This window comes from Phacochoerus africanus, chromosome 8 (genome assembly GCF_016906955.1).
Source record: "Phacochoerus africanus isolate WHEZ1 chromosome 8, ROS_Pafr_v1, whole genome shotgun sequence".
Lineage (NCBI taxonomy): Eukaryota > Metazoa > Chordata > Mammalia > Artiodactyla > Suidae > Phacochoerus > Phacochoerus africanus.
Window position 1 is genome coordinate 88232560 of NC_062551.1, and position 16666 is coordinate 88249225.

At 45.8% G+C, this 16666-nt stretch overlaps 1 protein-coding gene across 2 annotated transcripts in view; it reads left to right on the forward strand.

The window, feature by feature from the left end:
* The window catches only part of KPNA6 (karyopherin subunit alpha 6), a 46057-nt gene extending 29621 nt beyond the window's left edge, over positions 1 to 16436 (forward strand). For both annotated transcript variants that reach the window (XM_047793041.1, XM_047793042.1), the window contains exons 6-14: positions 632 to 763; positions 2016 to 2104; positions 2950 to 3049; positions 3616 to 3779; positions 3960 to 4038; positions 5790 to 5915; positions 6228 to 6355; positions 8230 to 8408; positions 11256 to 16436. In XM_047793041.1, coding sequence (XP_047648997.1) covers positions 632 to 763; positions 2016 to 2104; positions 2950 to 3049; positions 3616 to 3779; positions 3960 to 4038; positions 5790 to 5915; positions 6228 to 6355; positions 8230 to 8408; positions 11256 to 11443 — 1185 coding nt within the window. In that variant the 3' untranslated portion in view covers positions 11444 to 16436. The remainder of the gene's footprint in view (positions 1 to 631; positions 764 to 2015; positions 2105 to 2949; positions 3050 to 3615; positions 3780 to 3959; positions 4039 to 5789; positions 5916 to 6227; positions 6356 to 8229; positions 8409 to 11255) is intronic.
* Positions 16437 to 16666: the final 230 nt, after the last annotated feature.

The following is a 16666-nucleotide window of genomic DNA, read 5'->3' on the forward strand; positions in this document are numbered from 1 at the left end:
CATAGATTGCAGATGCGGCTTGGATCCACTGTGCCTGTGGCATAGTCTGGCAGGTGTGGCTTGGATTCAACCCCGGGGAACTTCCATATGCCACAGGTGTGGCAGTAAAAAGAAAAAAAAAGGGATTAGTCCACTTCTAATCCTGAGATGAACTATTTAGCTTCTCTGGGCCTCTCTTCTCAGAAATGGGTAATGTGTCAGTCAATTGAAACTTGTTAGAAACTTCGCTGAAAGGGACTTTGAGAGACCCCTCTCACTCTTATCCTGGTTTCAGAAATAAAAAAAATAAAGCTCAGAAAATAAAGGTGATGTACCACATGGGTCACTGCTGTGGCACGGGTTCAGTCCCTGGCCCTGGGAATGGCCAAAAAAAGTGACTTGCCAAAGGACTCATGGGTGCTGTGGTAGTGCAGGACTGGACCTGGGACCATGGCAGCCCAATTCCATCTTCCCGCTGTGTTGCATCACTGCCAGTACCTCTTCCTGTTATTTAAAGGGGGATTGGGAAGGGATGGTGTTTTGATCCTTTTTTTTAAGTCAGGGGCAGAAGGCTTACTATTCTGAGCCAGCTGGTAGGCATGACTGCTCTGTCTGGAATGACAATCAATCATAGCTTTTATCTCGATTTCAGTTTGAAGCTGCTTGGGCTTTAACGAACATTGCCTCTGGAACCTCTCAGCAGACCAAAATTGTCATTGAAGCAGGGGCTGTGCCCATTTTTATAGAGCTGCTTAACTCAGACTTTGAGGATGTACAGGAACAGGTAATGCCCAAATTTGACTTCATTCTCGATGGTACTTGTCATTTAATTAAAAAAATCCATTTTGTTTTTATCTCCATTTCCTGGCTAAGAGCTCCCCCAAACCTTGGGATTTTCTCAGTGATAGAAGTGTCTTTTGTTAACCCTAAAGAGCCCCTTTGGAACACACCTGTGACCATGCTAATGCAGTGACTTGGGGTGGGGTGGGGAGGGGGGGATTGCTCAACCCCACCCCACCTCCACTCTTTCCCACCCTTCCAGCTCAGCCTCCCCAGAGAGGTTAGAGGGGGTGGAGAGTGGGCCATTAAAAGTTTTGAATAGGCTAGAAGTCTTCATAGGCTTCTGAGCTGGTGAACATATCAATGTGCTGTGAAGGTGACATGTGTGGAGAGGGCATGGAGGTTTTGTACAGCCCCTACTCCTCACTCCATACCCGTAGGCGTCTCTTCCATTTAGCTCTTCCTGAGTTGTAGTCATTATAATAAACGGTAGACTTAAATAAAGTCTTTTCTTGAGTTCTGTGAATCCTTCTGGTGGATTATTGAACCTAAGGAGGAGATTGTGGAACTCCTGAATTTGTAGCCAGTTGCTAAGAAGTGCAGGTGGTGCCTGGGAATTGCAACTAGGATCTAAAGTGAGGGCAGTCTTGTGAGCCCTTAACCTGTGGGTTCTGCACTATTTCCAAGTTAGTGTCAGAATTTAACCATTGACTCAGTTGATATCAGAATTGGTTGTTAGTATGGAAAAAACTTCGCACATTTGGCATCAGAGGTGGTGTTGGGAAGAAAAGATACCACAGTACCCCTTTCTCAGCACCTACAGATCATAAAAACCCAACTTCCAGTTCTTCTGCTGGGATTTTACGGGTTCAATAGAACTGGAACGTGATACTGGGGTATTTTACTCTATTACTACATAGATGATCAGTCCTGTGAGGCTGCAAGAATGCAATTTTCCCATCATTTTGTCCTTTTCTGGGAGGTGGGCATAAAGGGGGTCTTGGTTTGGCTTTCCTGGCAGCAGTACACTGTGAGTTTCTCTGCCACACTGAACGGCAACTCTCGGAGGAACAGTCCCCAAGAGCTCAGTAAGGATATCAACAAGGAGGGTGCCTGTGCTTATTTACAGTGTTTTTCAGGCCTTGAGAGGGTATTTGCCCTGGTTACTGGTGGGTGTTACTCTGTAGTTCTGAGTATAAAGTACTCACAGAAGCCGCTAGGCTCGGCAGGTGACAGTTCTATCATCCCTTTTTTAGGCAGTCTGGGCACTGGGAAACATAGCTGGAGATAGCTCCGTTTGCCGAGATTACGTCCTGGGCTGTTCCATCCTTAATCCTTTGTTAACGTGAGTACTTGTTATCTTTTGCACCTGGAACATCTATCAGGCAGCCATGTGGCGCAGCTTACCGAAAGATGATGAGTAAATACAAAAATGCAAAAAGTGCATTCTTATTGCCAGAGTAAAAGATAAGTATGTTTTGAGAGTAAGAAGATTGTGCCAGAGAGGATCTTGTGTGTCCTCACTTCTTAGCACTTATAGGATCTCGTGACGGTCATACCTGTCTCATTGTTGAGCCAGAGGAAAGAGGCAGGACTAGCCTATCTGGAAAAATCTAACCTCTACAGGATGCATTGACTTGCTATGGGTTTCTGTGTAGGTACATTGGAGAGCTCTGTTGTAACCACAGGTCTAAGACCCCTTGTAAGGTCACCTGGATGCTCCCGCCCCTTTCTCCCATACTCTTAACCTAGAGCTACATCCAGAACAAAACAGAGGGGTGAGCTGTTCTTCGGGAACCCCAGTCTTATGGGCCTGTCGCAGAAAATCACTCCATACCACGTGGCTAGAATCCTCACTAAACCTTCAACTTTGATTTCAAAAGAAAGCAATGCTCTTGTTTAGAGCTAGCTTGTGGCCTCAGTTAGGGGCACAGTATGTCCTCTTAAATGCTTAGGATGCTTACTCAGGGTTCTGCTCTAACCAGTCATAGCTGGTCCTGATCCTCTGTGAAGATGCAGCTCGGCCTCTTGGGCCAGGCAGACTCACTTAACTTAACTCTATGGGTAGGAAGAAACAGTGAGGCTGCCAGAGTCTTAAGGGTCTGATTGGATTTGCTCCTGGGGTTCATGGGCAACAGCTCTATGCCAAGGGCATCATTGCTCAGGATCTGGCTTTACTGTTTCCTTCAGACTCCTTACCAAGTCCACACGACTGACAATGACACGGAATGCAGTCTGGGCCCTGTCAAATCTTTGCCGCGGGAAGAACCCACCCCCAGAATTTGCAAAGGTAAGAGAGCGTCTTACCAGTTCCTGAGTGATAGCAGATTCCTTTATGGGGAGGAATTTTGATATGAGGGTTTTCAGGTTTGGGAGGAACCCCTTAGAGTCTTATTCCGTGGGAAACTGAAAGAGGCAGTAGTCAGGGAAGAAGGTGATCTCATGTGCCTGGATGGTGAAGTGAAAACTTGGGCCTGAAATTCCCGCTGTGGCACAGTGGAAACAAATCCAACTAGGAACCATGAGGTTGCGGGTTTGATCCCTGGCCTTGCTCAGTGGGTTAAGGATCCAGCGTTGCCTTGAGCTGTGGTAGGTTGCAGACGCAGCTCAGATCTGGCGTGGCTGTGGCGTAGGCCAGCACCTGTAGATCCGATTGGACCCCGAGTCTGGGAATCTTCATATGCCGCAGGTGTGGCCAAAAAAAAAAGAAAGAAAGAAAATGTGGGCCTGATGGTTAATGTAATAATCTCTAGGTCTTAGAATTGCTTAGTAGTGGAGGGCTTGGCAACGTTAGGCTTAGTGGCAGAGCTCATATAACCCTGTCCGCCTGAGGCCCTCTCACTGTGCTTCCAACAGGTTTCCCCCTGTTTGCCTGTGCTGTCTCGCCTACTCTTCAGCAGCGACTCGGACTTGCTAGCAGATGCTTGCTGGGCCCTTTCTTATCTGTCTGATGGCCCCAACGAGAAGATCCAGGCAGTCATAGACTCTGGAGTCTGCCGAAGATTGGTAGAACTTCTGATGTGAGTGAGCTCAGTTAGAAAGGGTTCAGATTCCCTAAGCTTCTCCAAGCTCAGAACTGCAGTCAGCAGTCTGCTGCCCTGTCCAAAGGTCCGGAGCCATCACTGCTGCCGGCCTTGGTGGTCAGCAGAGCTGAATGCCACGTCCTGGCCTGCTGCTGATCAGATCGCCCTTCTCTGTAGGCACAACGATAACAAAGTGGCTTCTCCTGCCCTGAGAGCTGTGGGTAACATCGTCACCGGGGATGACATCCAGACCCAGGTAAGGAGGAGAGCTGTCTATGAACAAAATCCTTCTCTGCCACAAACTTTGGTCCTCATGGGAGGGAACATGAGTAGGAAAGAAAGCATGGGCCTGAGTGAAAATTCCAACTCTGCCGCTTTCTCTGTGATTGTGCCTTCTTCTGTGAATTGGAAGCAAGTCATCATTCATTGAGTGCTTGAATGAAAGAATCTGACTTCCCTGGGACATTGTAAAGTAATTAACAGATTTTGAGGTATGGTACCTTTAAGATACTAAAAGCTATGGAACCTGCCCCTGCGTCCTAGACCTGTAGGATCCCCTGGATACTACCTCATGCTAGTCTTGTGTTACACACACCTCCATTGAGGGCACAGCATACAGCTTGTGTTCAAAGGCTAGAGATCTGAGGATTCTTTGGGTTTTGAGTAGTTTGCATGATTCTGTGGGATTCATTTTCTGGGTCATTGTTATGTGTGTGTATGCACCTGTATGTGCAAAACATTCATAACATAAAATACGCTGTTTTTACCATTTTTATTTATTTTTATTATTTTATTTATTTATTTATTTATTTTTGTCTTTTTTCCATTTCTAGGCTGCTCCCTCAGCATATGGAGGTTCCCAGGTTAGGGGTCTAATCGGAACTGTAGCCACTGGCCGACACCAGAGCCACAGCAACGCCAGATCTGAGCCTCGTCTGCGACCTACACCACAGCTCATGGCAACACCGGATCGTTAACCCACTGAGCAAGGCCAGGGATCGAACCTGCAACCACATGGTTCCTAGTCGGATTCGTTAACCACTGTACCACAACGGGAACTCCTGTTTTTACCATTTTTAAATATATAGTTCAGTGGCATTAAAATACATTCTCATTGTTATTCAACTATCACCACCATCCATTTCTACAACTTTTGCATCATTCCAGACTGAAATTCTGTGCCTTTTTTTTTTTTTTTAAGGGCCACACCCACAGCATATGGAAGTTGCCAGGCTAGGGTTTGAATCAGAGTTGCAGCTGCCAGCCTACACCACAGCCACAGCAACATCAGATCCAAGCTGCATTTGTGACCTACACCACAGCTCATGGCAATGCCAGATCGTTAACCCACTGAGTGAGGCCAGGGATCAAACCGGCATCCTCATGGATCCTAGTGTGAATAATGCTGCATTGAATATTGGCATACAGGTGTCTGTTTGAATCCCTGCTTTCAGTTCTTTTGGGTTCACACCAGAAATGGAATTACTGGATCGTATGGTATTTTATGTTTTAAGATTTTGAGGAACCACCATACTGTTTTGCACAATGGCTGCACCATTTTACATTCCCATTAGCGATGTACCGTGTTCCAGTTTCTCCACATCCTTACCAACACTTCTATTACCTGGGATTTTTCGAGAATAACCATCCTCATAAGCATGAAGTTATAGCTCACAGGGGTTTTGAGTTACATTTCCCCTAACAATTTGATGCTTGGCATCTTTCTATGTGCCTGTTGGTCTTTGGTATTTTCTCTGGAGAAATGTCTGTTCCAGTCTTTTGCTCATTTTAAATTGAATTCAGTGTTTTGTTTTGTTTTTTACCTACATATTCTGGATATTAATCCTTTTCAGATAATATGATTTGCATATATTTTCTTCCATTCTGTGTTTTGTATATTCATTCACCCTGTTAATGGTATCTTCTGGTGCACAAAAGTTTTTACTTTTAATTAAGTCCATTTTATCTAATTTTTTTTGTTGTTGCCTGTGCTTTTGGGTGTTCTAGGTCATTCTTAACTGTTCAGCCCTCCCTTGCCTCCTCCACTTGCTGAGCAGCTCCAAGGAATCAATCCGAAAGGAAGCTTGCTGGACCATTTCAAATATCACTGCTGGCAACAGGGCTCAGATACAGGTAGAACATGCAGGAGGGAAGTTGGGGGGCTGCTGGTAGAAAGGCCTGGGAACATGAGATATTGTGGGATATTTCCCTCCAGAAGAACGAATTTGTTTCTTTTTAGAAATTGGGGTCAGTGCATGCCATTGGTCAAAGAGTCTGTTCACGTTCCTCTGTAGTCTCTTACCCGTATGAGAAGAACAAAGGAGAACTTTGAGGAAGGTTAAGATTTCTAAATCTTAGCTGATGTGTGATCTGGGTTTGCTTTATTCTTCTTGAAGTGACTTTCTCCCACTGTGCCCCACCCTCCACCCCCCAATTCTCTCTCAGGCTGTCATAGATGCAAATATCTTTCCCGTGTTGATTGAAATCCTTCAAAAAGCAGAGTTTCGTACAAGGAAAGAGGCAGCCTGGGCCATCACCAATGCCACATCAGGAGGAACCCCTGAGCAAATCAGGTATCCTATTCCTTTGCCATTGTCTTGATATGCATACTCTGCCTCTTGGCTCATGGTTTACATATAACCTCTAAACTGCCTTTTCTGGGACAGGTCTGCCCCCACCCAGTAGGGTTTAACTGGTAAGCTCCTAGAGTGCGGCACTGGAATCTGAAATAGATTCCTGTAAACCATGTACCTCTTTTCCATCCTGGAGAATAGAAACTGCAGAGTTCCCACTGTGGCTCAGCAGGCTAATGATCCAGTGTTGCTGCAGCCGTGGCTCAGATTATATGCCACAGCTGTGGCTAAAAAAAATAGAGGAGTTCCAGTCGTGGCACAGCAGAAACGAATCCAACTAGGAACCATGAGGTCGCAGGATCGATTCCTGGCCTCGCTCAGTGGGTTAAGGGTCCAGCGTTGCTGCGGCTGTGGCATAGGCTGGCAGCTGTAGCTCCGATTGGACCCCTAGCCTAGGAACATCCATATGCCATGGGTGTGGCCCTAAAAGGATGAAAGACACACACACACAAATAGAAACTTATGACACAGACATCCATCTCTTCTCTGCCTCTATCCTCCAGATAATTTAAATCTATGTAATTCTCAATTATCCACATAAATGAGGGAGGTCCATGTTACGGTTCATTCAGAGCATCTTCTTTGAAAAATCATCTTTTGGGAGTGATACTTGGGAGAACAAATAGAAAGCCATTTTGTGTGCGAATGCTCTGATTTTGACTTCCATTATCCGCTTGAGGAGCAGTGGTGGGAATGGGAAATACATCGCCTTCAGCTTGTAGTTCTGGAAGAGGAGTATATTCAGTATACGTAAAATCTCAGAAGTAAAGGGATAGCCATTGAGTTAAGTTTTGGAGGGGTTGTAGATGGCCTTTTGGACAGGAAAAAGCATGAGTAAAGGTACAAAAATCAGAAACCTAGGCGTTCCCGTCGTGGCGCAGTGATTAACGAATCCGACTAGGAACCTGGAGGTTGTGGGTCCGGTCCCTGCCCTTGCTCGGTGGGTTAACGATCCGGCGTTGCCCTGAGCTGTGATGTAGGTTGCAGACGCGGCTCGGATCCCGCGTTGCTGTGGCTCTGTCGTAGGTCGGTGGCTATAGCTCCGATTCAACCCCTAGCCTGGGAATCTCCATATTCCATATGCCGCGTGAGCGGCCCAAAGAAATAGCAAAAAGACCAAAAAAAAAAAAAAGAAACCTGGAAACCTTTACATGTTTGACTGGAATGTCGTACTTTTGGAAGTGAATAAAGGGAGGCAGAGTTAGAAAAGGCCATTAGGAGCCAAATTGTTCTGTCATGACTATAGAGCTTGGACTGTGAAAAATTTTTTTTTTGTCTTTTGTCTTTTTAGGGCCGTACCCGTGGCATATGGAAGATCCCAGGCTAGGGATCGAATGGGAGCTGTGCTGCTGGCCTATGCCAGAGCCACAATAACGTGGGATCTGAGCCACGTCTGTGACCTATACCACAGCTCATGGCAATGCCAGATCCTTAATACACTGAGCGGGGCCGGGGATCAAACCCACGTCCTCATGGAAACTAGTCAGGTTCGTTAACCACTGAGCCACAACAGGAACTCCTGACTGAAAATTTTGAGGCAAGTGATGTGTTCAGAGTAGGTAATGTTGCAACAAGGAGACTAGGAGGCAGAATTAATGGCAGCTTTCTTTCTACATGGAAATAAACTAGGCCAGTAGCATTGGGAGAGTGAAGAGATTGAGATAAAGAGTGGATGGTTCTGAAGGCTCAGTTGGAATGGGTTGCGGAAAGTATTGATGTGCATGAGGAGACCCAGAGGCCCCATAGCATAGCACCTGCCTGGCACCTCCCTGGCCCTGTATTAATTTAGAATTTGCCTGGTCCCTGCCCCCCAGGTACCTGGTCTCCCTGGGCTGCATCAAACCCCTGTGTGACTTGCTGACTGTAATGGACTCAAAAATTGTACAAGTAGCCCTCAATGGCCTGGAGAATATCCTTCGGCTTGGAGAGCAAGAGGGCAAGCGCAGTGGCTCAGGGGTCAATCCCTACTGCGGCCTCATCGAGGAAGCCTATGGTATGTGCCCTCTCCCCAACCTCACCTCTTCCTCTAGCTCAGAACTTGGGGACTCTGAGCCTCTGACGTATACATTCACGAGGGAGGGTGCATGGGGTGGGAGGGCGTCAGCACTGAATGCGAGGTTTTAGCCCACCAGTTCTGTTTTCCTCTGAGGAGTAGGAGACCGGTTCTCTTACTGATAGGCTCTACCCAGTAAGTAGATTATGGTACAGATGGAAAAATAAAGCTCCAGAATTGATAATAGTATCAGGAACTGCTAGAAGACATGTTTTCAACTGAGTTTCTAGCAAGTTCTTTTTTTTTCTTTTTTTTTCCATTATGGTTTATTATATAATGGTTCCCTATGCTATACAGTGGGACTTCTTTGTTTAGCTATTTTGTATACAGTAGTTTGTATCTGATAATCCCAAACTCCTCTAATTATCCCTCCCTCACTTTCTCCTTTAATAACCATAAATTTGTTCTCATGTCTGTGACTCTGTTTCTATTTTGTGAATGACTTCATTTGTATCTATCTTTTAGATCCCACATATGATCTTTTGTCTTTTTCTGTCTTCACTTAGTGTAATAATCTCTAGGTTCATCCATGTTGCTGCAAATGGCATTATTTCATTCTTTTTTATGGCTAAGTATATTCTATTTTATGTATGTACCACATCTTCTTTATCCATTCATCTATTGATGAACATTTAGGTTGCTTCCATGTCTTGGCTATTGTAAATAATGCTGCTGTGAATATTGGGGTGCATATTTCTTTTGAATTACAGGGTTTTTTTTTTTTTTCAGATATATGCCCAGGAGCAGGATTGCCGGATTGTATGCTAGCTCTGTTTTTTTGGGTTTTTTCATTTTTTTTTTTTTTTTTTTAGAGCTGCACCTGCAGCATATGGAAGTTCATAGGCTAGGAGTCAAATCAGCCACAAGCCTATGCCACAGCAACGTGGGATCCAAGCCACGGATGCAACCCTACTCCACAGCTCATGGATACAGTGGATCCTTAACCCACTGACCAAGATCAGGGATTGAACCTGCATCCTCAAGGATACTAGTTAAGTTTGTTACCACTGAGCTACAATGGGAACTCCCATGCTAGTTTTATATTTAGTTGTGTTTTTGTTTTTCTCTTTCTCAGCCACACCTGCAGCATATGGAAGTTCCCAGGCCAGAGATCGAATCTGAGCCACAGCTGCGACCTACACCACAGTTGCACCAATGCCAGATCCTTAACCCACTGTGTCACTGCAGGAACTCCTATTTTTAGTTTTTTGTTGTTTTGTTTTGTTTTGTTTTGGTGTTTTTGCCTTTTCTAGGGCTGCTCCCACAGCATATGGAGGTTCCCAGGCTAGGGGTCTAATCGGAGCTGTAGCCACCAGCCTACACCAGAGCCGCAGCAACATGGGATCTGAGCCCCATCTGCAACCTACACCACAGCTCATGGAAACGCCAGATCCTTAACCCACTGAGCAAGGCCAGGGATCGAACCTGCAACCTCATGGTTCCTAGTCAGATTCATTAACCACTGCGCCAGGACGGGAACTCCCTCCCATTTTTAGTTTTTTTAGGGAACCTCCATGCAGTTCTCCATAGTGGCTGCACCAGCTTACATTCCCAGAAGCAGTGATGGAGCATTCCCTTTTTGCCACATGTTCTCCAGCATTTATTTGTAGACTTTTTGATGATGGCCATCTTCACTGGTGTGAGGTGATACCTCATTGTGGTTTTGATTTACATTTCTCTAGTACTTAGCTATTTTGAGTGTCTTTTCATGTGGCTGTTGGCCATCTATATGTCTTAGAGAAATGTCTAGGTCTTTTGCCCATTTTTTTTTTTTCCTTTATGGCAGCACCTGCGGGATATGGAAGTTTCTGGGCCAGGAGTTAAATCCGAGCCGCAGCTGCATGCCTATGCTACAGCCACAGTAACACTGGATCCAAGCTGCATCTGCGACCTATGCTGCAGCTTGCAGCAACACCATATCCTTAACCCCCTAAACAAGGTCAGGGATCAAACCCATACCCTCATAGAGACTACACTGGGTTCTTAACCCACTGGCCCACAATGGGAATTCCTTCTGCCCATTATTTGAGTTGTTTGGTTTTTTCCTATTGAGCTATATGAGCTGTTTGTATATTTTGGAAACTAAATATTTGTTGGTCACATTGTCTGGGAATATTTTCTCCTGTTCTGCAGGTTGTCTTTTTGTTTTATGGTTTCCTTAGTAAGTTCTGTTAAGAGTACTGGACTGACTCATCACTCTATCTCCAAGAAATTCTGAATGATTAAGGATTTGCCCAGGTTAAAAGCAGAATTAGGACTAAAATCTCTGATAATATAACTGACATTTTGGGGAGTTCCCGTTGTGATGCAGCAGAAACGAATCTGACTAGGAACCATGAGGTTGCAGGTTCGATCCCTAGCCTTGCTCAGTGGGTTAAGGATCCGGCGTTGCCGTGAGCTGTGGTATGGGTCACAGACTTGGCTCAGATCCCGCATTGCTGTGGCTCTGGTATAGGCCAGCGGCTACAGCTCTGATTAGACCCCTGGCCTGGGAATCTCCATATGCCGCGGGAGCGGCCCTAGAAAAGGCAAAAAGACAAAAAAATATATATATATATATATGTATGTATGTATAACTGACATTTTGGTCTTTTTCCTTTGGGGTTATGTAGTTTTGGGAAAAGATGTTGGCTGTCCTCTTCCTGGTCAAAGAGAGGTCTGATCATATTACTTGTGTTTATAAACACTAACACTAAACCTCAGGGAAGGGAAAATAGATTCAATGTTTCATGGACCCATAGAAAAGCGCTCAAAGTGTACTCATGTGCCTCCTTCTTGTCACCATAGGCTTGGATAAAATTGAGTTTCTCCAGAGCCATGAGAACCAGGAGATCTATCAGAAGGCCTTCGACCTCATTGAGCACTACTTTGGTGTAGAAGATGATGATAGCAGCCTGGCTCCCCAAGTGGATGAAACGCAACAGCAGTTCATCTTCCAGCAGCCTGAGGCCCCCATGGAGGGCTTCCAGCTATAATGTCTGCCTCCGGGGAGGGGAGGGCGTGGGAAGCACCACCAACCAGCGGAAAAGCAGCCCTCTGGTGGGCGGGAGACCAGCCCCCCCACCATCAGCCACCACACACCTCTGCTGCCCTGGAAACTGTGCTCTTGACCCGCTCCGCCCCCTTCCCTGGAGGGAGCACCCTCTGGACAGACAGAACCATCTGAGGCTCACATTTGGGTTTTGTGACAAGAAGGGGACGTGTTGGGTTTTTCTTCCTTACACTATATTTTGACTGCACATATGTCTTTAACCCAGGAGCCCAAGGGTAGACAAAGGAGGACTGAGGTAATCAATTTTGCACCTTTTTTTATTTTTATTTTTTGTCTTTAGTGGTAACTTCCTTCCCTTTTATCTTTCTTCATCCTTCCCAGTCCTCTGCCCTGATCTGTATAACTCTTATCTTGGGTACTTGAGCAGATGGAGTATTCCAGAGGTGGGGGGTGGGGGGGAAGGGGAGAAATCCAAAACAAAGTGTTCTTGCTCTGACAGAATATTAATCTTGTATGCTTGGATTGAGTTATTTAATTTTTTCTTTTGCACATTTTTCTTGTATTAAGATTGCTCTTTCCAAGAGCCATGAGCTCCTGGTTTTAGGAATCCCAGCTGCCAGCATTGTCTGGGACTAGAGGCTGAGGAGAGGGTAACCATGAGACAAAGGCCCCTCCCTCCATCTAACTAACCCCTTGCCCAGACCTCTTTAGTTTGGGAGCTCCCCTTCACCCTCCTGGGGCCTATACACCAGGGAGTGAGGGGGGAGGAGCACAGGCCTTCAGACGGGGCTTCCCATGTGTCGCTACTGATCCCATATTTCCTACCCACCTTCCACTGGTGCGACCCAACTTCATTTGTTTACTTGAAAATTCCCCTCAGAGTTGAAATGAACCTCTGAGGTAGCTGTATCTTTTTCTTGTAAGCACGTGACAGGGGGCTGTGGTCCTTCTTTCTCCTGAGGAGAAAGTCCTTGCTCTGGTGACCCTTAAGTTGCAGCGGAGATTGGAGTGAGAGTGTCATGTATGGGGATAGCCAGGGGATCCCTGCCTTTGGCCTTTCTTCTTCTTCTTCCTCTTCCATAGCTGGATCATGTATATTTTACTTCCAAAGGAGAGAATGTCAAAAAGTTCTGTATTTTTTTATATTCTGTATATTAGGTAGGTCGGTCTTCATTGGTCTTAAGAGGAAGAACTGTCTCTGTAATTTCTGTGAGTAGGATACTGTGAGGAAGACCAGAAAGAGTTGCGGAAGCTCTTTCGCTCAGGAAGCCTGACCTGGGTCCTTCTATCTGCTTGGTTTCTAGGCCACCACCTGGGACCTACCCTTAGCTCTGGAACCTTCATATAGCAGGTCAGCCTGGTCTGGTTGTGCCGGCACCTGCAGGGAGCAGGGGTGGCCCTGGGGCCTGGTGAAGTCTGCCACCACCCTGACCCTCACTGCTGAGCATCCTTTGTACATCAGGAAACCCGAAAGCAGTCTGCCTCTCAGGCTCAGCCTCACAGGCCCTTGTCCACATAAATTATTGCAGATGGCTGCCTGTCATATTATCGGAGAATTGTAGGGACTTTTGTGAGAGTGACTGATAGCTTCCCTGATTGGGATCCTCATACACAGTTTGGGTTTTGCCCTTCCTGTGACAGTTATAATCCTGACGCCTTTTCTTTTCCCTTCGAATAGAGCTGCTGCAGTGCCTCAGTGGCTTCAGTGGATCACACGGGATAGTAAAGCCCAGTTCTTAGGAGTCGGGTGGAGGTAGTTGCTGGCTGAGGGTAGAGAAATGGTGGAGCTGAAGGCACAATCTGCTCTGCCCCTGCTTCACCCCTAGGTTGGTCAGAGGTGCCCCGTTCCAAGCCTGTTTTCCCTTCCCTAGAAACAGTGCCATTCTGGCTGCCATTCCTACCTGCCGTGCTCAGGTTAAATCCAAGCCACTCTGCTTACGGATAAAAAGTTCAGATGCTTTTGGTCTGGAATCTGCCCTCTCCTTCTTGTGTGAAAATCCAACTCCAGAAGCATTTTCTGAGAAAGGTGGTTGGGGTTAGTGGTTACCACTGAAAAATCATACCAGTGCTGTGCCACCTAAGTGAGTCAGATGTTACTCTTCATCTTGGGCACGATGAATACCAAATTCTACTCTCCCCAGGTAGGCAAGGGCCAGGACCCTTTTCACTTGGCCTGCTGACTCCATTGCAGAACTATTTCCTACAGTGCAAAAGAACCCCCCCCATCACCACCACATACACCTGCCCCTCACCCTTGTCCATATGGCATTGTGTTTTATAAGATCTACGGTGTACATTTCTTGCATTAGTTAAGTCCCTGCTGTTGGAGCCAAATTCTTATTGCGAGACACACATCCTGCCTTCCCTAACAGTTCTTCCAAAATCTGCTTTTGCTTCAGATGTGTATGAATTTTTGTTTGTTTTTAGATAGCTCTTTCTGATCTGGCTACTGCTTGAAGCCTGTTTTCTACAAGGACTCCAAAGGCTGAAGTGTCCCAGGGCACAGCATGAGGACAAATTTCTCATCAGATAAACGGCCTTTAGGATCTTTCCTTTGTTAGTGTCTTCCTCAAACCATGTTTCCCATTATCTTCCTCTGGTCCCCTTTCAGTCAATAAGTGAAGTTCTTCCAGGCCACAGAGGCAATAACATCACCTTCTATGTCTCCTCTCCTCCTCTGGCCATCTTGGGAAGCAAAATATTATTTCTTCCTAACCCAGGCTTGACAGCCACTCTTCATGGGCAGCTCCCATCTGGACTTCAGACTCTGGCCACAGTGAGGTCAGAGGCTCTAAGAGAGATTTCTGAATGGATATTATAGGGAGTGTGGGTTTCCCTCACCTGCTATAGAGTATAGCCTGAGAAGACATGTGTTTGGAATCTTAATATTTTGTAGCATGCTATGTCCATTTTAAGATCTCTGGTGGGTTGGAGATATTTAGGTGTGGATTAAGAGGACGAGGAGCATTTTTCTTAGTAAAGTGTTCAAATAATGTTTTGAACATTTCCAGCTATTGCTTATTGCCAGTCCTTCTGAGCGTTCCACTCTCAAACCATCTTCTCTAGTATTAACAGGATCTTTAGTCTTAGAAGCCTGCTGTCAGTTCTGAGCTTTCCCCAGTGACTGACTGGCCTTGGTGTTGGCTGCAACCTTCTGACAGAACCACATAGGCTCTACCCTCCACTGGCCAGTCTGGATACTTAGGGTAATGGGTACAAATGACCCTTCCAAGGAACTGGTTTGATGACTTCAGGTTTCAGATACCTGTTGTGTTCCCCCTTACCTAGAACCCAAAAATCCACTCCTGTTCACTTTCCCTGGAAGCCTCTTTCCAAGAGCCCATTTTTTGGAGCTAAACTGCACAGATTATAGCTGCTACCATACTTAGTCAAGGAAGAGTGAAAGAAGGCTCTCAGGCACCGACTTTCAATTTTTCTCAAACCAAACCAGTTTAAAATGAAAACTGTGGCAGAATGAACTGGATTTCCATTTTCTCATGTCTGCCTGCCTTTCCCTTACACACTCTACAGTCACCCATTTCTAGCAAAAGTAGAAGGGAAGGAGATGGAACACCTAGCCATACTTCCCTCCTCCTCCCACATGCCCATCTTCAAAGGCCTCAGCTCATTGTTCAGGCCACGTCCCTTCTCCCCAAGACTCACTCAGCTTGGTATCTACCATCCTGGATATTCCTCAGATCATCCTGTGGGCTCGGGTTCTGGATTCTTAAATGAAGGCAGGGAGCAAGATTCTCCAGGTCTCTGCAGCCACTATAAGGACCCATAAGGAGAAGAGGCTGGCTGGGGGCCTCCCTGGCAGGCTGGCGAAGGATGGTGCAAGGCTTAGTGCACTGAACCATAGGAAAGACAAGCATAGCAACATCGTCCAGGTAGGACTATCCTACAAACAAGTGCGTGTGAGACTAAGAAATTGCTAAGAGTAGGTTTCTTCACAGCTGTTTTAGCATTGTGTATTTTAGACCAATCTTGTCCAGTATTTTTTGTGTCTTGTATTTTTTTGTTAAGCCAACAAGCTGAGAACTTGGCCCTCTGGGAATCCATATAGGTAGGCAATAGCTAGCTGCTCTTTGGCCAAGGCCTTCATAAATGATTCAGTCATCCCATTGTCTGTTCCCTAGCCCCTCCCCTGGATGAAGACCATGGTAAGGGAAGAATTTGAGGTTGATACCACCCAACCAATTAAGTCTAAAGTAAATCTGTTAGTTTTTCCCTGAGAGAGCATTCTTGCATCAGACTTGGCTGTTTGCGGAATCAAATCTGGTTGTGAGTTAGAAGAGGTGCCATTAAATTGGGGGCCCAGAACACCCCTGAAGAGAAAGGTTTGTGTAGTGTGTCATAAAGATCTTCAGGGGATTTGGGCCCACCTCTCTACTTCGGGCCAGCCTAGCTGTTTTTGTCCACATTAGCACATACCTGGGTCCCTCTGCTAAATTCCAACCCTTTCCCTTATGTAGGCCAGATGTTCAGCTTCTGGGTTTGTGAAGAGTGAAGTCTGCCATGCCAAGAACCCTCAGGCCCTGAGTTGAGTCTTGGCTCTTTTAGCCAGCTTTTGTGGGCATTGCCTTTGATTGAACCACTAAAGACGAAAGGGGGTATGAGGACCCAGCTACTCAAGACAGATGCCCCTGAAAAACATCTTGGTTTCCCAGCTCCAGATCCAAGGAAAGTGAATCAAACCTTTTTCCTCACTGGTTTTTCTTTTCAAATTGATTTGCTTTTAAGAACTACAAACTCTGGCTGTTATTTTCCATATTCTCAGGGCCCCTGGGTAGACAAGACAGAGCTTGATGATTTCAGAGCAGACATAAGCCAAGAAACCATGGCGCTGAGTGTGCTGAGTCCAGACAGACAAATGATATTTATATACACATCCAAATTTGAAGAGAAAATGTATTTCTTTAGGTTTCAAACACTGTAATAGATACAAAGCAAAAATAAAAACCTGTTGCAAAGTTCTAAATTGTGTTCTTTGGAATGATCCTAGACTGGATTTTTTGGAAACGAGCGAAAAGAGGGTGTTTAAACTTGTGGCCCAACAGTGGAGTTAAGAATTGCAACAGCCTGATTCTGCTATAAAGAAATTTTTAAAATCAACTCTATTGAAATACGGACATACAGTAGATGGCAACATATTTAAAAAACAAAATTTGTTAAGTGTTGACACGCATCCACGAGACCACCACAA